This window comes from Alligator sinensis, unplaced genomic scaffold (assembly GCF_000455745.1).
Source record: "Alligator sinensis unplaced genomic scaffold, ASM45574v1 scaffold388_1, whole genome shotgun sequence".
Lineage (NCBI taxonomy): Eukaryota > Metazoa > Chordata > Crocodylia > Alligatoridae > Alligator > Alligator sinensis.
The window spans coordinates 1,084,407-1,102,541 of record NW_005842394.1 but is presented as its reverse complement, the minus strand read 5'-3'; the positions used below and the strand labels follow the sequence as shown (position 1 = coordinate 1,102,541).

At 46.4% G+C, this 18,135-nt stretch overlaps 1 protein-coding gene across 1 annotated transcript; it reads right to left on the bottom strand.

The window, feature by feature from the left end:
• Window positions 1–3,441: 3,441 nt before the first annotated feature.
• On the bottom strand, window positions 3,442–9,784 carry LOC102388367 (alpha-1-acid glycoprotein 1-like). The gene is made up of 5 exons (XM_014522767.2): window positions 9,629–9,784; window positions 8,871–9,013; window positions 7,928–8,001; window positions 6,507–6,617; window positions 3,442–3,695 (listed from the first exon to the last, which is right to left on the bottom strand). The coding sequence occupies exons 1-5, from the start codon at window positions 9,740–9,742 to the stop codon at window positions 3,442–3,444; spliced, it is 696 nt and encodes a 231-aa protein (XP_014378253.1). The 5' UTR covers window positions 9,743–9,784.
• Between the last annotated feature and the right edge of the window lie 8,351 nt (window positions 9,785–18,135).

Below are 18,135 nucleotides of genomic sequence, written 5' to 3'. Positions count from 1 at the left end.
GGCCAGCCTGGAGAGGGTTCAGAGGAGGGCCGCCCGCTTGGTGAGAGGGCAGCAGGACGGGCCCTACAAGGAGAGACTGAGGGACCTGAACCTGTTCAGCCTCGGCAAGAGGAGGCTGAGGGGGGACCTGGTGGCTGCCTACAAGCTCATCAGGGGAGATCATCAGCAAATGGGAAGAGCCCTTTTCTCCCCAGCACCACCTGGGGTAATGAGGAACAGTGGTCATAAGCTGATGGAGAATAGGTTTAGGTTAGAGATCAGAAGGCAATATTTTACAGTTAGGGTGACCAAAATCTGGAACCAACTTCCCAGGGAAGTGGTCCTCGCCCCTACCTTGGGCAAATTCAAGAGGAGGTTGGATGATCACCTGTCTGGGGTCTTGTGAACCCAGCATTCATTGCTGCCTGTGGCAGGGGGGTCAGGCTAGATGATCTGTTCAGGTTCCTCCTGACCCTAGCTACTATGAAACTAGTCTTGATATTATCAGATACCTAAGAACATAAATGCTGTATTTAGTTCAGTGGTCTGGCTGGCTGTACTCCCCCACCTTATTTTCTGCATATTGCCTACTCTCACCATGTCCCGGTATCTTATGGTCAACCTGCTCCTGGGCCTGACCATGCTGTCCCTCTACCCGGGAAGGATGAAGGCTCTGTGGGGGAACCCAGTCAACCCTGGGGCTGTCTTCCTTTCACTCATCAGTGCATGTCTCTGGGCACTTTCACTAGGTGGGATCCACAGGTTCCTTATATTTGTTCAAGGAGCAGTGGGTGCTAGCTGGTATTCTCTACTTGGTGTCCTCTCTTGGCACCCTAATTATTAACCTTTGACCTGCAGTCCCATTTCTGTTTTATCACCCTCTGGCATGGAGTAGTTGTATATGCATTGGCTTCCTTCCCAGCCATTGGTGGGGGTTTGGTGGGCCCATGCCCATGGGCTGTATGCAGTTATTTAGACTTCTTTCTCCAAGTGGATGCTAAGGGGAAGAGCATTTAAGCAGGGAAAGTCCAGATTGATCTTTCCCCCAATGCCTCTCCACCTTCAGCTTCCTATACATGCTTCCTCATTAGTGAAAATAAATGAAAATAAAACTGCTTTCTCTTTCCCATTAGGAAAGGTGGCCTGTTAACTGCGCATTTGTACAAGCTGTAGTTACATTTTTACAAACCCATTTCTCCTCTTTCCAGAAGAGCAGGTCCCGTGATCCACGGCATTCGTTCTGCCAGCAATACCCATTCAAACAAAGAAGAAAAACTTTATTTACCGAATAGGTGATAAAGCAGTTGTTTTGGCTCATAATGATCCCTGGAATGAAGCTGTGACTGCAGCGGGGGGCTCCTGGTCTTCGGAGTTGCTTGGCTTGGTTTCTTCCTTTGGACATGGATCCTTTCAAGACAATGGTTAGTAGGAAATAAATGGAACTGGTGTGGGTATGGCACTAGCAGGAACATTTTTCTTTTTATTGAGCTTTTCTTCAATACTGGACTGGAAAGGCCCTCCTGGGTCACTGACTTCAGCTCCTGGTTATTGCCAGCAACCAGGTTAGGTATCATTTCTACGAACTGATCAAGCTGGTAAAAGAACTTTGGCTTCTAAATATGCCGATAGCAACACCTTGTGGGAGGAACTGGTACTGTATTCATTGCATTTTCCCACTGCTAACATTTAGTGCATGGAGGGGACCCCATTCCCCAGCTGCTGCTGCTGATCGATCACAGCATGCTTCTGGAACGAAGGGTCAGGCAAGCTGGGCTCAAAGCAGACCTTTGAGTGTAATGTAAAATAAGAACTTCATTTCTGTAACACCTGATAGCAGCACTGCATCGCAACTTGCAGAGTCTGGATACTCTGAAGAAAATAAGGGAAACTCAATAGGATCAATTAAAAAGGTTGACATTTAGTTTTTAGAAGCACAAGGAATTGGGTGGCCTCAAAGAAATTTTAATATATTGAATTGGACTGTGATTACTAATCTTGAAATGGCTGAAAATATCAGAGAAGGTCGTTCTACTTCTCATGTCATTTTTAAGGGGATGCAATAGTTTGGGTCTCATTCACTGCAGAGGAAGCTTACTTGTCAAAAGATTCAGAGGAAGATGGACCTGAACCATTCCTATTGTCTCCGTTTTTCTAGGAGTTTGATTTTACCAGAATTGAAGTCTAGCACAAATGCGGGATTGTATCTTTAAGTTCACAGCAACCTGCCATTAACTCAATAGAAACAAGCAGCTGCTCCCACGGGTGATTCCAAATTGACTAGAGGGAGAACTTGCTGTTCAAAGTGGAAAGAGAGCAAATGCAAGTCTGAGGAGGTCTGTTCTCCAGACTCCTCGGGATAGTGGCAGCAGTCATTTCAAAGTAATAATTCTAGCACTTCTCCTTCGGTATCTCCATACTTTCATATTAAACAGGGGGAAATTCCCCAGGAGGAAATCGTCTGCTACACTTGGATGGAAATACTGAATTTTTCTCTGGGACCATGCTGTCTCTAAGATGTGAACTGCTTGATTTACCTGGGGATGGTTTTTTTTTTCTCCTTACTAATGCAGACATCTGTGAAGAGACCAAGCAGATCACACTTAGGAGAAGGAGACGCATGACAACATATGGAAAGACTTACTTCTCCATCACCAAATTTTCTGGAAAAGGATCCTATTGGTATTATCAGTTTTGGACACAAGTCCTTGAACCAGCTGCTGATATGGAAGATGGTGTGACTCTTTGCCTGAGTCCCTGTCAAAAGTTTCTTACTTCTTGGACAAGAGACTTTCAAGGGAAAATGCCACTTCTATAAGAACCACGGTTGGTCTTTTGCTAGGTAGCACTTTCTCTTTTGAACTAAATAAATACTTTGGAATGGGGTTGGAGAAGTGGCTGATGTGTGCTGTCTTTCAGCTGACACTTTCTATGACTTCAAGGTGAAATGATTTGATTATGGCTCAATTCAAGTACTTCCTACTTGAAATGCCTCTTGTAGTTTCAGGTAAATATGTCATTCTTAACTTCCAATCCTAAACCATCCGGGTAGTTGTGAATTGTACAATTGGTGGCATGTTCCACCTCAGAGGAGGTTGCATTTTAATGTTGAGATGTTTTCCTACAGTGTGTGACTTATAAATTACTCTGATATGAATGATACTATAGAAATGCAAGATAGAGTTAATGGACTGGGGGGAGGGGGAGTATAGTTAGATTTTTTTTTCTTTATTTGATTCCTAGTCCAGGCTGTAAGAAGGGGTTTGATTGTGTGATTGTTTTCAGTGCACTAGTTGTTGCACTCATCACATGGAGATTTGTTTGCTGGGTGCGATGTCTTTTAAAAACACAGAAGTCTTGTTTTCAAAAGTACCCCAAGCACCTTGGGGCATAAATGCCAAGTCACCCTCTAAAATGGGACTTTAGATTCCTAAGTCACTTTTGCTTTTGAAAATTTCCTTAAGATTATACCCTTTGGTGATGTACAGCTATTTGACTCATTTTAAGTAAAATGCTTTGTAGCCTTTTATTTTCTCCCAGCTGCAGGGTGTCCTGGTGTCTCAGGACACTGCAAACAAGGCAGTGACTCTTACGAATCCCCAAAGAAAACTTTACCTTCTTCCACGGTGCATAAACTATTTGGTCTTCACTGAGGCCCAGACATTCAGCATGGTTCCTGAGTTCATTCAAGTGAACTTTACTTGGGGGTTGCTTCCGGGCTGTTTAGAAAGAGAGAAACCATAGCTTAAGTACTTGAGAATCACTGAGCAGGACCTGGATGTATATCTCCTCATCATACATAGGCGTATAATTATGATGTCTCATTTCCTGTTCCCATTCTCACGTCTTGATTCCCTTTCTCTCTTGACACTCTTAATTCTTTATCTCCATTCATGTCATTCTACCTGTGCTGTATATGAGATATAAGCATATACCCTGTGGGAGACTAATATGCCTGTGAGGAGTTTGGGGTATTCCCTTCTGACGGCCGGTTTATGCAGTATGCTGTCACCTTCCAGCCCTGGAAGCTAATGGAGGTTCTGCTTTGCTCAGGTGGTAGAAAAGCAGAGCTGTAGTGCTGAGCATCTTAGGCTCAAACCACAGTGTCTCTCAGACCTACTTTATCTTAGTTATTCTATCCTCTTGGCTTCAGTAGGGCCAGCCCTGCTGAGAAGGGGATGTGCTGCCTTCGGGGAACACAGGTGGTTTCATTGTGTTCCCAGGGAGGCAGGTGGTGGCTTACCAGCTCTCCTTGCTCCACGGCTTTTCTGAGGGGACAGGCCAACAAAGTTATTGTCTGACTTCTAATAAGCAACCTGGGCCAGTAATAATTGGCCCTGCTGCATTGCAGTCAGGTCCCGGGCAAGTTTTTCCCCTTAGCACTGCTTTCGTTCTTAAGGTGCTCCCTGCACTCCTTAGGGTGAAGGTGCAGGGATAAGGGCCTGGGTGTCCTGCTCCACCCTCACCTGTGTGGGTCTCATTGGGCCACTTCTCTGTGTCTCCAGTCAGTGTGCTTTCCCCTGCACTGCCCTGTCAGGACAGGGGGGCTGTATCATCGTGCAAGGACTGGAGAGGCTGGCTCTGCCGAACACAGCATGGGTGCCCTCTTGGCTGCTCCATCCAGGCAGCCTCAGCCCCCTGCATCCTCCCTGGCAGGAGGGGAGCCAAGCAGGGCTGGGCAGTGGGCATGCCAGCTTCTTCGGTACTCGCCCTTGCTCCTTCCCTTCTCCCCTCAAGTCAGAGCAGGCTTTTTCAACTCTTGCAATATTCAGGACTTGTGTCTTTGGAACGGGGCGATTATAAGAAGGCCCGTCATCTTTTGGTACTCTCAGGGTATTTCTGCAGGGCACCACATTGAGCTTATAGCTTTTGTATGTAGAAGTCAGGCTGTCCTAGCAAAGATGGCAGTCCAGTGGGAGGGGAGCCAAGCTGCTGTCTGAGGAGGCAGGGGAGAGACTGAGCGGTGTGTGAGGGACGTGAGCTGGGGGCAGGACAGAGGGGAAAGATGAAGGAGGTGAAGCAAATAGATTTCATAGACGTTAGAGCTGGAAGGGACCTCGTGAGATCGAGTCCAGCCCCCTGCCCAAAGGCCACGAAGTCAGCTGGGGTCAAAGGATCCCAGCAAGGTGAGCATCCAGGCATTTCTTGAACGTGTCCGGAGTAGGTGCTCTGGGGGGAGTCTATTCCAGATACTGGAGACCCAGATGGTAAAGAAGTTTTTCCTTGTGTCCAGTCTAAAATGGTCTTCCAGCAGTTTGTAACCGTTAGACCTCGTCATCAGGAACAGTCGTTCCCCCAGATCCTGATGCACACCCCTGATGTACTTATAGGCTGCCACCAAGTCCCCCGAGCCTGCGCTTCTCCAGGCTGAAGAGTCCCATGGCTCTCAGCCTCTCCGCATATGGCCTGTTCTCTTGAGCTCTGATCATGCGCGTGGCTCTCCTCTGGACTCTCTCAATCTTTTCCACGTCCTTTCTAAAGTGTGGAGCCCAGAAGTGGATGCAGTACTGCAGCTGCGGCCTCACCAAGGCTGAGTAATAATAGAAGCAAAGTAAGGACAGAAAATTGGGGGCACACAGAGGGAGAATGTAGATGGAGCAAGGGATAGCATGGCTGCTTCTCAGTCCTAACGTAGGAGAGGGTATGCGGAGTCCCCCTTTACTGAGCTTGTTGCATCTGGGTTGTGATGATGAGGGGGTCAACTTGGCAGTGCGCCTGTTGCCCTGATTTGAGTTTTTCCTGAACACTGTCAGCAGAGGCGATCCCAAAGGGCAACAGCTGCAGTTATCTGGGCTCAAAATTAGGTTCAGGCATTGCTCTCGCTTTCTGCTCCATATCCTTCCCTTGTGCTCTGGTGTTACTCCTATTATTAATGTTCCCCTGAGTAGCTATTATTAATAAAAAAGTTACTAGCTTTGAGGGTACAAGCACTAACTGTGCTTGCAAGTTCTCTACAGAACCACTGAAGGGAGAGAAAATGGAGATATTACAGGGTAGACTTCAGCCTGAAGTGGGGCTAGAGAAAATAAGGCATTCTAGAAAATTAAGCAACTACTTCTGAGCTTGAGAGAGTACTGAGAAGCTACAAGATTTTTTTTTAAACTATGCCTTGTGGAGGAACACAGTACTCTCACTAGTGACAGGGTTTTATACCATCCAGTATTGCCAACCCCAAACTATCTACAGACCAGGAGTCAAGCCCTCAAATACCTGAGAAGGGGTTAGAAAAAGCTATAAAAGATTTAGGAAAACATCAAATGTGAGGTTATTGCGTGCCTTCTACCTTTTGAAAACTTAATTCTCAAAATTTCCTTTGCCATCGTGATGGTTAGCAATTGACTTTTTATTTTATTTTTTTAATTAAAGGTGACATTCTCACATATTCATGCAACTGCTGGAAAAGCACCAGGTATTGCAAGAGTTAACAACACTAAAGTTCTGCCCCATAATTTCATTTGGCAAGTAATATGTGAGAAACTTCACACCACCAGAGTACAACTTCAAGGCATTTTGTTATGGGGTTTGCTTACCGTATAGATACAATCCTGTGTAGTTCTTCTCCTTTTGCATTTCAATTTGAATTAGTAAGATGTCTTCAGAACTGCTGTTCATAAGCTTCCCCACGGTATGTCGGTTCTGGACTTCAAGGGAACAGAATCAGAGGTTGGGGGAAATTAGGATATTAATTCAGCTCAGCTTTCTATATAGAAGGACTCTGTAAAACCTCTAGGGATTAATGTGGAACAGTCTTACCGCTCGCTGAATAACTATAACTCCTTCAGTAGGTCCCAGTACAACTCCTTGCCATTGATTTCAGTGTAAGCTGCAGTGGGTCCTTAGTTTATCAAGCTTTGTTTAGACAGAGGCCTGGGATTTTAAGGAGCTAAAGGTGCCTAGTTCTAGTCTTTAGGAAAATATTTGCAGCTGGCTTTAAGAGTCCCTGATACATGCATCCACAATTGGTTGTATGTTGATTCCTACCGGTATTCTCTCAAGTGATCTGCTCTGAAATTCTGCCTTTTGGACTCCTATTTGAAATCTCTGGGTTTATCTTGTGAATCATGTTTACGCACCTAACAGTGCTAAATTCTGTGGCACCCTGCATCACCCTTGAAAGGATCTCAAGGCACCCCAGGGTGCTGTAGCACCCCGCTTGAGAATCACTGGGCTAGATTCATAAAGATACTTAGGCTTCATAGACTTTACCGTGCTGAGCATTAACTCAGTAGATGTCTATGTTGTGTCTTGAGGTGACTCTGGCAATGAAGGTAATAAAAGCATTGTTTTCCTTTTCTTTGTGGTGGATCCCTCTTCGCTTCTTCACTGCATGGCTCTGTCTTGTGCTTGGAAAGGACTTTTATTTTTTCAGGGGTTTTATGAAAAGGGAGGACTTTCTGCACCAGCCCATCTGGCCGGACACGACATGGGTTCATTCCTGGCCAGAAAATGATGCAACACTCACCAATGTAGTGACACACTTAGTTCTCCAATGATTAGGAAACAAATTCTGGAGTAAGGTTTTTAAATATCTTGCTGGAACATGTTTTATGTAGTTTTAAAATCTGCCTTTGAAGGAGAAGAAAAACTATTTAAAATGACTGTCTTTTTCTGAGCGAGGGTGAGCAGGATGGTGGTTGGTTTCTCTCAAGCTGTGTTTCCATGGACAGATTCGTGATCTGTCATGATTGTTTTATGGACCAACAACCGCTTAAATGTCTGCACGAAATTGTCCCATTGAGGAAGGGATCATTTCAACCCACCTGTTAAATTTTAAATGGGTTGGTTTCTGTACTCCTCCCTGAACAAACTGTGGAATGGGAAATAAATCTTATCAGAAGTAAAAATCTGTATAATACCACCCCTCCCATACACACACTTGCCTTTCCCTTCCCTCCCAAATGTTCATTATGCCTCTGCATTTTTTGCTGCTCTCTTGGCACTGGATTCTTACCATTCTTGATTAGTGTTACATGATCAACAGTGACTTCAAAATAAGTTGAATTGCTTGTGAGACATTCATCCATTCTAAAGAAAAAGAGAGAGAAAATGTACATGTGGTATAACTGGTGTGTGTGTATGTAAAGATGCTCTTGTCTGAAAAAACCCTTGGAGAGCATAGATTTTAAGTTTAGAAGGAATCACCAGATTATCTAATCACACCTCTGTCATTAGTACAAGTTGTGGAATTGCATCTACTTGCACCCATGAGCTAAGTACAGTAAAAAAGCCTAAGGCTGAATCGATTCAGTCTTTTCCAGGTTAGTTTAAGGTGCAGAGATTAAACTGAGGAACAACTGAACACACATTTACTTTTGATTCAGGCAATGCAGCTAGATGTCTGCAGTGGCTCAGGCCAGAAGCCGGGGGGCGCTACAGCACGGCTCTTTGGCACAGCCAGCATGTGTGTTCACTTCCTCTTCCTGCTGCCCCTGAGGTCTCTGGGATTTGCAGTCCAGACTCACAGCAGGACCCTTCCTGCTTCCAGGTGCTTCTGGGGTTTGTAGTCTACAGTTGCAGCCAGCAGTAAATTTGAGTGGGGGAAGGAGTGTTTAACCCTCCCCTCCCTGGCCCCAGACCCTATCTGGGGTTCACTGCCAAGGCCACAACAGAGGCTAGAAAAGTTGAGGCAAAGATGTGATGTTGATACTGACTTCTGGCATGATGAGAGCAGATTCAGCCGCACATGAACAAGCGAAGGGGCGGGAAGCCTTTTAGAACCTGTCCCTCCTCTGTCTACTGAGATTATGCCAATTAAACTTTATGTTGAGAAGTTTGTGGAGAAAGGGGGGTAATAAGATGTAAAAATGGCATTGTTTGGAAAGCTGAATCCTAGGGCTTAATGATCACCTGCTAAGGTGGGGTGGGACGGGATAATGAGGAATGAATGATCTTACGCTGAGACATGCTGGCTGATGAATAACTCCTGCCCCTGCTCATTTGGGTCCACCTGGAGGTAACCATTATCAATCAGTGTCATCTCCAGCCAGTGACGGGGGAACTGGGAGGCCCCAGCCACGTAGAACCATTTCCCCAACAGCTGCAAAAATAAAAGGATGGGTAAGGAGAGACTCAAGGATTCATTTCTGGTCCTCCAAAGTGGGGAAAAAAGAAATGATTTTCCCTCTACTCTTAGGGTAAGCAGATCTCTGCCCCTGCCAAGTTCTCTCACTGACAAATTGGTAAAAAATATATATGGACTATTTTCTCTTTTTCTACCAGCTCTTCTAACAACTAATATTTTGTACTTATATGTTGACTTAATATGCTATTTAATAGGATTTTGGGGCAAAAGTAGTGAAAAGGTCAGGCAAGAAAGTACTTGAGTTTTAGTAATGATAATATTTGGTAAGGTAGGTAAGAAAATATTTCACACATCTTATGGATGAAGACAACTGAGGCACAGAAGGTATACAGATAACTTGCTGCAGAAGCAGGAGAACTTGGGTGTCCTGGGATCCTAATTCTGCATGTTAATATACTGTCTAGGACTGTAGGTTTGAGAAGTGCCTCTTATAATGTAAATTGTATTTGCTGTACATAAGAGTCAAACGTTTTAATGAACTTCCCTCACTCGATAGTTTCTGTCTGGTCTCTATATACATTAGGAATGCAAGTATCTGGAAAAGCAAGACTCTCACAGGGTTTTTCTTACCTTGGAGCCTGTAGTGTTGTCTGGGATTTGTGGAACTTGGAAATCACAATGCAGGGGGTTAGCACGGAGGAGAGGCAATAAATTGAGCACAGCTACAATGCAGCCCAGTACCATGGCTTCTCTTGAAGACGGGTGAGAGGATGCAGGTTGAAACCCTCCAACTGAATCCTCTCAGCCTGGCTCCAGGATTTGTATTTATAAATGTTAATTTTTGCACAGCTGAGGTTGCTGATCAGCTGTCTTGTTGTGTTGGGGCAAATCTGGGTACATGGGTCAGGAACAGTGTGTTTAGGCATGAAGCAATGCTGCCCCTTTCTGGGAAATCTCTCAGATAAGTGGTGGTGCCAGCACTAAATTCCATTTTTTTATTTGACCTGAACACTGTTTTTGAGCTAGTGCATGTCCTGCAGTACTTTAAAGTGGCTCTGTGTTTGTCTAAGGATGTGTACATTATGTCCCCAGACAAGTGGGCCTCATTGTATCTGTATAGGGGCCCTAATAGGTATTGAACTGCAGTGCTGTGTTTTTGCCTTCACAAAGAGGTGACTGGGATTTTCTCCAAAGCCCTGAAGGGCAGTGAACTCAACCCTGTTTTCATTTTCTATCCCCTCCAATACTACTTCCCCGGTTTTCTTTTTCCTGTAGCTTGCCTGTCCCTACAGTTCTTCCTCACACTGCTAGTGGTTTTCAGTGGGAGTTAGACATGCACATGCACGTGTGCCACAGACCTTCAGATTCCCACTCAACCAGTTCAAAGCTGCCTTACTTAAATCTGTTAAAGTGACTGATGCTCTCATGCAGTGGTTCCCACCCCTTGTTAGATGCAAAGCACTCTTGGAAAATGCCAGCCCTTGGTTTTCACTCCACTTTTGATTACAGGGAAATAGCTGAGCAATTCTTCCATTGCAAAGAGCTTAGAAAGATCATAGCAGGGCAGAACGTTTCTTTGCAGAAGCTGAGTAGCAGGAGTTAGGGAGCTGAGGCTGCCTCCAGCCACGTTCCAGACAGGGCCCACAGGCCAGCCCACCACACCTTCAACCTGGCATGCTGGGTATTGGGCCATGTACTGGGTCTGATCTAGTGCCAGCTCTGGAGCCATGTGCCTGGGTCTAGCCTGACGTGCTGAATTTGACCCTGCGCACCAAGTTCAATTCAAACACCAGGTCTGGGGCCACATGCTGGGTCTGATGCTGTGCTGGCTCCTGAGCCATATACTGGGTCTGGCCTTATGTGTCAGCCCAATCTGGTGCACAGGGCCATGTCATACAGTTAAGGGGCTTCCCACTATTAAGTCATGAAATGGGATTCAGGACTAGTGTATAAAAGATTGACACGACAACTCATTCAATGAATGACAGAAAGGCTTTATTTACTACAAGTATTCACTGTTAAATGAGCCTAAAACCATGCAAAGTCCAGTATATCAGTTGATTATAAGGGGTAAAGAGGCTCTTGCTCACAACGCAGACTCGCAAGACACCAGGACGTCAGGGGCCTCGTCCATATATTGTGCCCCTCTGACAGTCGTCCTGTTCACATTCTGTCCTTCAGCATATTCCTTGGTTTTACAAGCCCATTACACGCGTACATCCTAATATGGGCTTTTCTGATCTTCTAGTTTGGTCTGTTCCCCAAAATCAGCTGCACTTGGGCACTGTGAGCTGGAGCCACCTTATCTCATGTTATGCAACACTGTGGTACATGCATACAATTTCCCAGCGCTGCTAACACTGCTAGATGCTAACACGCTAATTCATTGCCATGTACTTCAAAGCTATTCATAGATTCATAGATGCTAGGGTTGGAAGGGACCTCAATAGATCATCGAGTCTGACCCCCTGCATAGGCAGGAAAAAGTGCTGGGTCTAGATGACCCCAGCTAGATGCTTATCTAACTTCCTCTTGAAGACCCCCAGGGTAGGGGAGAGCACCACCTCCCTTGGGAGCCCGTTCCAGACCTTGGCCACTCGAACTGTGAAGAAGTTCTTCCTAATGTCCAATCTAAATCTGCTCTCTGCTAGCTTGTGGCCATTCTTTCTTGTAACCCCCAGGTGCACCTTGGTGAATAAACCCTCCCCAATCCCCTTCTGTCCCCCCGTGATGAACTTACAGGCAGCCACAAGGTCGCCTCTCAACCTTCTCTTGCAGAGGAGGCTGAAAAGGTCCAGTTTCTCTAGTCTCTGCTGCTAGTCAGATGTGCTGATGTGTTCTCTAGTCTATGTGCTGCTACCACCTAGCATCAAACAGGTAGCCTCAAAACATCTTTGGAGCTGCCTTTCAAAAGCCGGATGGTGAAATTTGTATCATGACCTTGAAGAAAACAGATGCTTGTGTAGGGTGTAGTTAGAGTATTTTCTCCAACTCCCTGGAGCTGGGCTTTTTTGCTCATAGTTTGCAAATGGGGCTGCTGTGTTTAGGTGAAGCAGGCTCAGCCTATGTGGGCCTTGGAACCAATGTGTAAATACGTCTGGACAGACCCTATGTGGCGGCATTGACTTTATTCACTGTAGCAGACATGGTCTACTAGAAACAAGTGTTAACTAGCAGCATGATGCTCCAGGTGTAGCAGTTCTGAGATTCTGTGGAATAGAGGATTCTTTTCTCCAGGCCACTATTCTCAGCATGGGAATGTAGACCAGCTATAAACTTTGTAATGACTGCATTCAAAGAACCTCCCCAAAGGGAAGGGGAATTATTTTCTGTTAAGATGGAAATCTAATGTTTGGGTTCAGATGAGTCATCAGCCCCTTCTGTTTCACTAAAAAAATGCATTATGAAAATGAGGAAGCGAAGGGACTGGTAAAAGGTTAGCAGGTGCATCTTTCTACCCCTCTACCCAAACTCAGTCCATCCTGGGGGATGACCATGTACCCTTTGTTTTCTTTCCTAGCTTTCTTGAATTCTTACCATGCACGGTCAGAGTAGAATTACCCCTGTTGATTGTGACGTAGCTGGTATTAGTCAAAATACAACTCTGGTTCCTACGTGGGGAAGGAGTGAGCAGAGGAGTGAGCACAGCTGTTTCGGTACAGTGGCTCATAGGAAATGTGAACTAACTTGCTGCATCAAGGGTCCTTCTGAATGCGTATTATACTAACATGCCAGCCTGCTACAAGTCAAGTGGGTTTACAGGATGTCTGGCACTGCACTTCTATTCTAGGGCAGTGCTAGTGCCTGCTGTCTTTCTGGGGGAATTTGATGAAGCATTGACATCTACAGAGAGTGCAGGTCCCTCTCCAGACACAACACCTTCAGTTCAGACTAAAGATGCTCTATACATTTCTCTTAGATTGGGGTCTATCCTGAATGAAAAGGAGTAGTAGAAAAAGATGGAGGCATCAACTGCATCTCTTGGCAGTGGTAAGAATGAGATAAGTGTGGAACATCCACACAGCCTGAATGTGGCAGCGGAGCATCAGGCAAGCGAGGGCTATTCTGCAAGAGAGATCTGCCATTCAGTTGCTTTAATGATAATCTCTTGTAACCTGTTTTTTGTTTTTTTTTTTTTAAAGGAAAAATGTTAGCATCAATGGGCCAGAATTCAATGCCCTTACATTTTTGTGTAGTCTTTGAAGTAGAGCTCATCTTCACGTGTCCCACAGTAGAAAAAAAAAAGGAATTCTCTATTTTCTTTATACATTTCATGTACTGTGTATATGAGGAGGCACTTGCAACCTGGAACCATCTCCCCGCAAGCTGTGAAAATGAGGAAGGTAGAAAAAGCCATAAGCTTAGGAGATTTATTCATACAAGTCTTCACCTCTGTGATGTGTACATGTTGTTTATTTGCATTGTGTTGATGTGTGAAGATGCCAATGGACCTTTCCTCCAGGTCCATACTGGGTATAAAGCAGTTTCAAGTTGGACAAGAGTCCTTCTTTCAACCATGCTTTTTCAACACTGGATGCTATTAGTCTTGGCTAGCACCCAGAATTAAAGCTTCCCTTGAAAGTGGATCAGTACATTGTTTTGGCATTTCAATCTGCTGCTTATTTTATCAAACCACAGTTCATAATTTTTTATTCTGAGCATGATGAAACAGCTGCCATCTACCTCACTCTCCTGTTCTGTAACGTCCAGGAGAAAATCAAGGGGTAACTTAGTGTTTCTGAATATGGACGGTGCCAGGCTGGCTGGGGAGGACGACTGCTGAGGAAAGGCGGGGAAATCTATGGGTGAGGAAGGATGGAGAGCTGTTATTCCCCCACCCCAAGTGGGTTGCCTTGTTTGTAGGGAGAACAGATAGTGGCTCCCCTGAAAGACCCCACCTTGCTCTCCTGCTCCTTAACATGTATGCCTGAGGAAGCAGCTCAGCTGCACAGGGGTGCACGCTTCTCTAGCTGTATGTTCCTCTACCCTGCTTGCACAGTACTTGGCTCTTGTTTGGATGACAGTGATGGATGCTGCTTCCATTAGCATGTGCTCCTCCATGCAACAGCGGTCTGAGGAAGATGAAAGAGGTAGTTAGCTGTGTTAGTCTGAAGTCAGTCAGAAGGCAGGGTAGATATGCACCTTTATAGACTAACTCAATTATATATATAGAGAGAGAGCACAAGTTTCATGGGCTCAAGTTCACTTCATCAGGTGGTGTGAAAGGACAACATGGAACCAGCGGCAGATGAAGATTTACTGGGGCCCTGGACGAACAGAAAATTGGAGGCTCCCCACCAGGCGAGGGCAGGTTCCCTCTGAGCCTGCCAGGGGGCTGCAGCTGGGTCCATCCAGCCTCTTCCACATGTTCAGGGCAAGCCAGGCGGCATGAGCACCACTGAGGTTAAGGCAGCCCCAGCCCCAGCTTGGCCCTTCCGCCCGATGGGTGTCGTGCAGCCAGAGCTGCAGTCCTTCAGCACTGCGGGATGGGCCGGGGATGGGGTTGGTGCCAGGACTGGCACCAACTTGGGGTGGGGAGCTCCAACCCTGGCTGCCGCCCTGTCCCTCTGCTGGCCTGGGCAGGACAAGATGCGGCTGTCCTGTCCTGTCCCAGTGGTGCTGGTGGCCTCCCGCAGATGGCAGGGAGCAGCAGTGGGGCCGCCCATGGGGCTTCCTGGCAGCAGACGGCCCTGGGAAGCTGCCATCACCTACAGGAAGCCCCATGCCTGCCCCTGGCCCTGGTTCTGGCCCAGCCAGAGGGGAGGAGGTGCATGCAGCCAGGATGCCTGCCTGGGCTGTGCTGCCCCTGGCGCCCCTGGGCCTGGGCCCAGGCCCCACAGGCCCATGCATTAATCCACACCTGCACAGAGGTTAAAGTGGTCCCCTCCTCCCCTGCCCCCTACTTACCAGCTCCGAGTCTGGGTCCAGCTGCCTGGTGCAGCTGCTGGGGACTGCCCAAATCATTGAAGCTCTCCGAATCTTTTCCGAAGATTTGGAGAGCTTTGAATTGATTTGGACCTTCTAACTGGTCCCCTGATTCAATTCGGATTTGGAGATTTGGCTACCAAATTGGTCCGAATCTCCTCTGAATCGAATCGCCACCCAAAGCTTTGCACAGCCCTACTGGACACTCCATAGCTGACCTCAGGATTGTTGTTTGTAGAAAAACTTTAAAAACCCATTTGAACAGGAAATAGTGGAATAAGAAATACACAAACTGGACTGTGTCAAGTAAGCTTAAACAAGAGCTACAGTTTCTTAGCTTGTTACTTGGGTTAGCTTTTGTGACCCCTTTCTTCCCATGGGTTCTTTGCTTGTATGACTTTCACAGCACTTCTCCCCTCCCTTCCCTCCCCACTTTCCTATCTATTTCATTCTGACCACTTCACTTCATGTTCTGCTCTATGCTGTCCTTTCACAGCACCTGATGAAGCGAACTTGGGCCCAGGAAAGCTTGTACTCTCTAAGAGATGTATCTTATTTAGTTAGTCCATAAAAGTGCATATGTACCCTGTCTTCTGTGGAAGGGGGATCAGAGTTAGAGTGGGTAGCAGGTGGTGAAACAAGCTGATTAAAAAGAGAAAGAAGGTGGAGGGCAGGGAAGGGGCCAAAGGATGAGTGGCAGAAAAGGAAGGTGCCAGAGGAAATGGGAAGGAGACCGGAGCCCTGGTGGCAATAGTGTTGTGACATGGTGCCAGAAAAGTCATCTGCCAATCATCACTATGGCTTCAGGGGAGTTTCCAAGTCCTGTGTACTAGCTGCACCTGTGTGGCAAGCACTGGACAGCCAGGACCAGCTGCCCTGCATGCATCCTTCATCTGCTGGACACCTCCTGTTCATGCGCCCAAGGGAGGTCACAGAGCAGGGAGTGATGGAGTTGTACTCTCTTTTTGGTTTTCTACTATCTAGTAGAGCAGCTCTCTCTGGAAATTTCCAGCTTCTGTACAAACCGACTTGCTGTGGGCCTTGTGGCATGCCCCTCAACTCTGATCCCCCCTGACTAATTCTACTTCAAACAGCCTGAGTGGAAATCCCTGGTACAAGGAGTGGCAAAAGCAAGAGGGTGCTGTGAGAAATGATAGTTGTGTTAGCTGCTCTTTAGGAAGCGGCACAAAAGCTGGAGACCCCCTCATGCGGAGCACTTAGCAGGAAGCAGTGTTTTTCAGGGAGCAAGCCTGATTTGGCTAAAGGTGTGGTCCTGCCTTCCGTGCATGGACAGTCACAGCAGTGTCACTCAGTGCAGACACCCACATATTGGGTTGTATTAATTTGCATGGCATTACATATCAGGATCTTTTTTCCTACTCAGTTATTTATACTTATGGGGATACTCCCATTTGTGCCCACAACACGATGGGATCCAAGTGTCCCCATTTATGAGACTCTTTACTGAATCATAGAAAAGTAGGGCTGGAAAGAACTGCAGAAGGTCATCTAGTTCAACATTCAGCTCAGTACACCATAGTCCTTGGCTAAATGATTCTGTTCAAATATTTATCTAATAACAAGCCTTTATTGTTGTCTGTCTTACCCAGGGTTTGAATTACAGGGTAGCTTGCGAGGGCTGAGCTCCCCCCACCTAAGAGATGAGAGCCCTCCTATAAGATTTGAAAACCATAACCTATGGAGGTCTCCAGTTTTATTACAGCATCATGATTAGCAGCCCAGTTATTTTTGCAGACCCCTCTCCCCATCCCTGCCCCCCAAGAATCAAAGTATAATTCGAACCCTGGTCTTACCTTGAAGTTGTAACATTGTCCATAGCTTTAGGAACTAGGGGTTCTCACTCCAGTGATTTAGCAATGAGGAGATGGGCTAAAGCAAGAACCAGGGTGATGCAGGCGAGTGCCATGATTTCTGTTTGAAGGGAGCTGTGAAGCAAAAGAATAAATCCCCGAACAAAAGTTTCTTGCATTGGATCAGGTTTCTGGATTTATATACGTTTGTAGTTTCAGGTATTCTGGCCATGAGTATATGACTTGACCTCTATCTTGTTTGCTTAAGGATGAAGCAAGGGGAGGTGACCTTCCTAGATAAATTGCTAAGTTCATGGTTCCATAAGTCCTAGTGTATTGACTTGTGTTTTGTGTACTGGTGAGAACGCAGGTATTTTTCCATTGCTTGGAACTTAGAAGCCATTTATGTGCATCGCCCAGAGACCAGAAGATAAATAATTTCGTCTAAAATTATTTGTGTTTCTGTTCACATTGACCTTGATTATGTTTCCATTACAGTGGATATAAGCACTGTGTTGACTATTTCAAATGCAAGTGGATAGCACTCTGAATACAGGCTGTGATTGCTCTGCTCCATGTGGAGGCTGTTATTGTCCTAAAAAGGATGAAATGTGGATTTTCCCCAAAGTTCTGACACAGTCACAGAGTGGGAATGCCAAGATGTCCCCCTGCCCCTCCTGGCTGTGATACCCTATCTTGTAGGATCCCTTTTACTTCCAATATGCTCTGATCCTGCAGGTGTTTTGCTTGAGGGCACAGCTGAGCTGGTTTGTGAGGCTTCCTTGGGATGTTTGTTGGAATGAATCCTACCGTGAAGCCAACCATTAGTTTTCAAGCCAATATTTGTAAATGTCCTGGACACATGGATTGGCTTCTTTTGTATTTCTGTCCCCTGGGTGAGGACGAGAGATGCTGAGAGCACACAGAGTGAAGGGAAAGCATCTTGGAGTCAGCAGTTCCCTTCCCAGGTCCTCGCTTGGCTATTATTTCAGAGGTTGAAGTGCTGGGGCTTGCTCTGGGTCCTGCTGAGCCCAAAAGAAAGGAGCATTTCCTTTGCCTTCCTCAGGCCCGTCAGGGAGTTTGTGCTGCTGCTGTGCCAAGTGCCTGTGTAGGGGAGCAGAGGTACATGCAGGAAGACCAGCCAGGTGGTAGCAAACAGCAAGAACAGCAACTTGCTTGCTTCATATTGGGGCTGTAATTCTGATCTGTGCCAAGTCTCTTCCATCTCCTTTTTGCTGAGCAAGTGTAACCCATCCTGGCACGCTAAGACTGGGTGATGCACCAGATTTTGGGTCCTCAGGGTGCCACTCGCCCTGGGAGCCCCTCAGGCAGACTACTGCATGGAGTGTCCTGTGGGGAGGTGTGTGCCTCACCCTCACTGCCCAGGAATTTGCTCTGTAC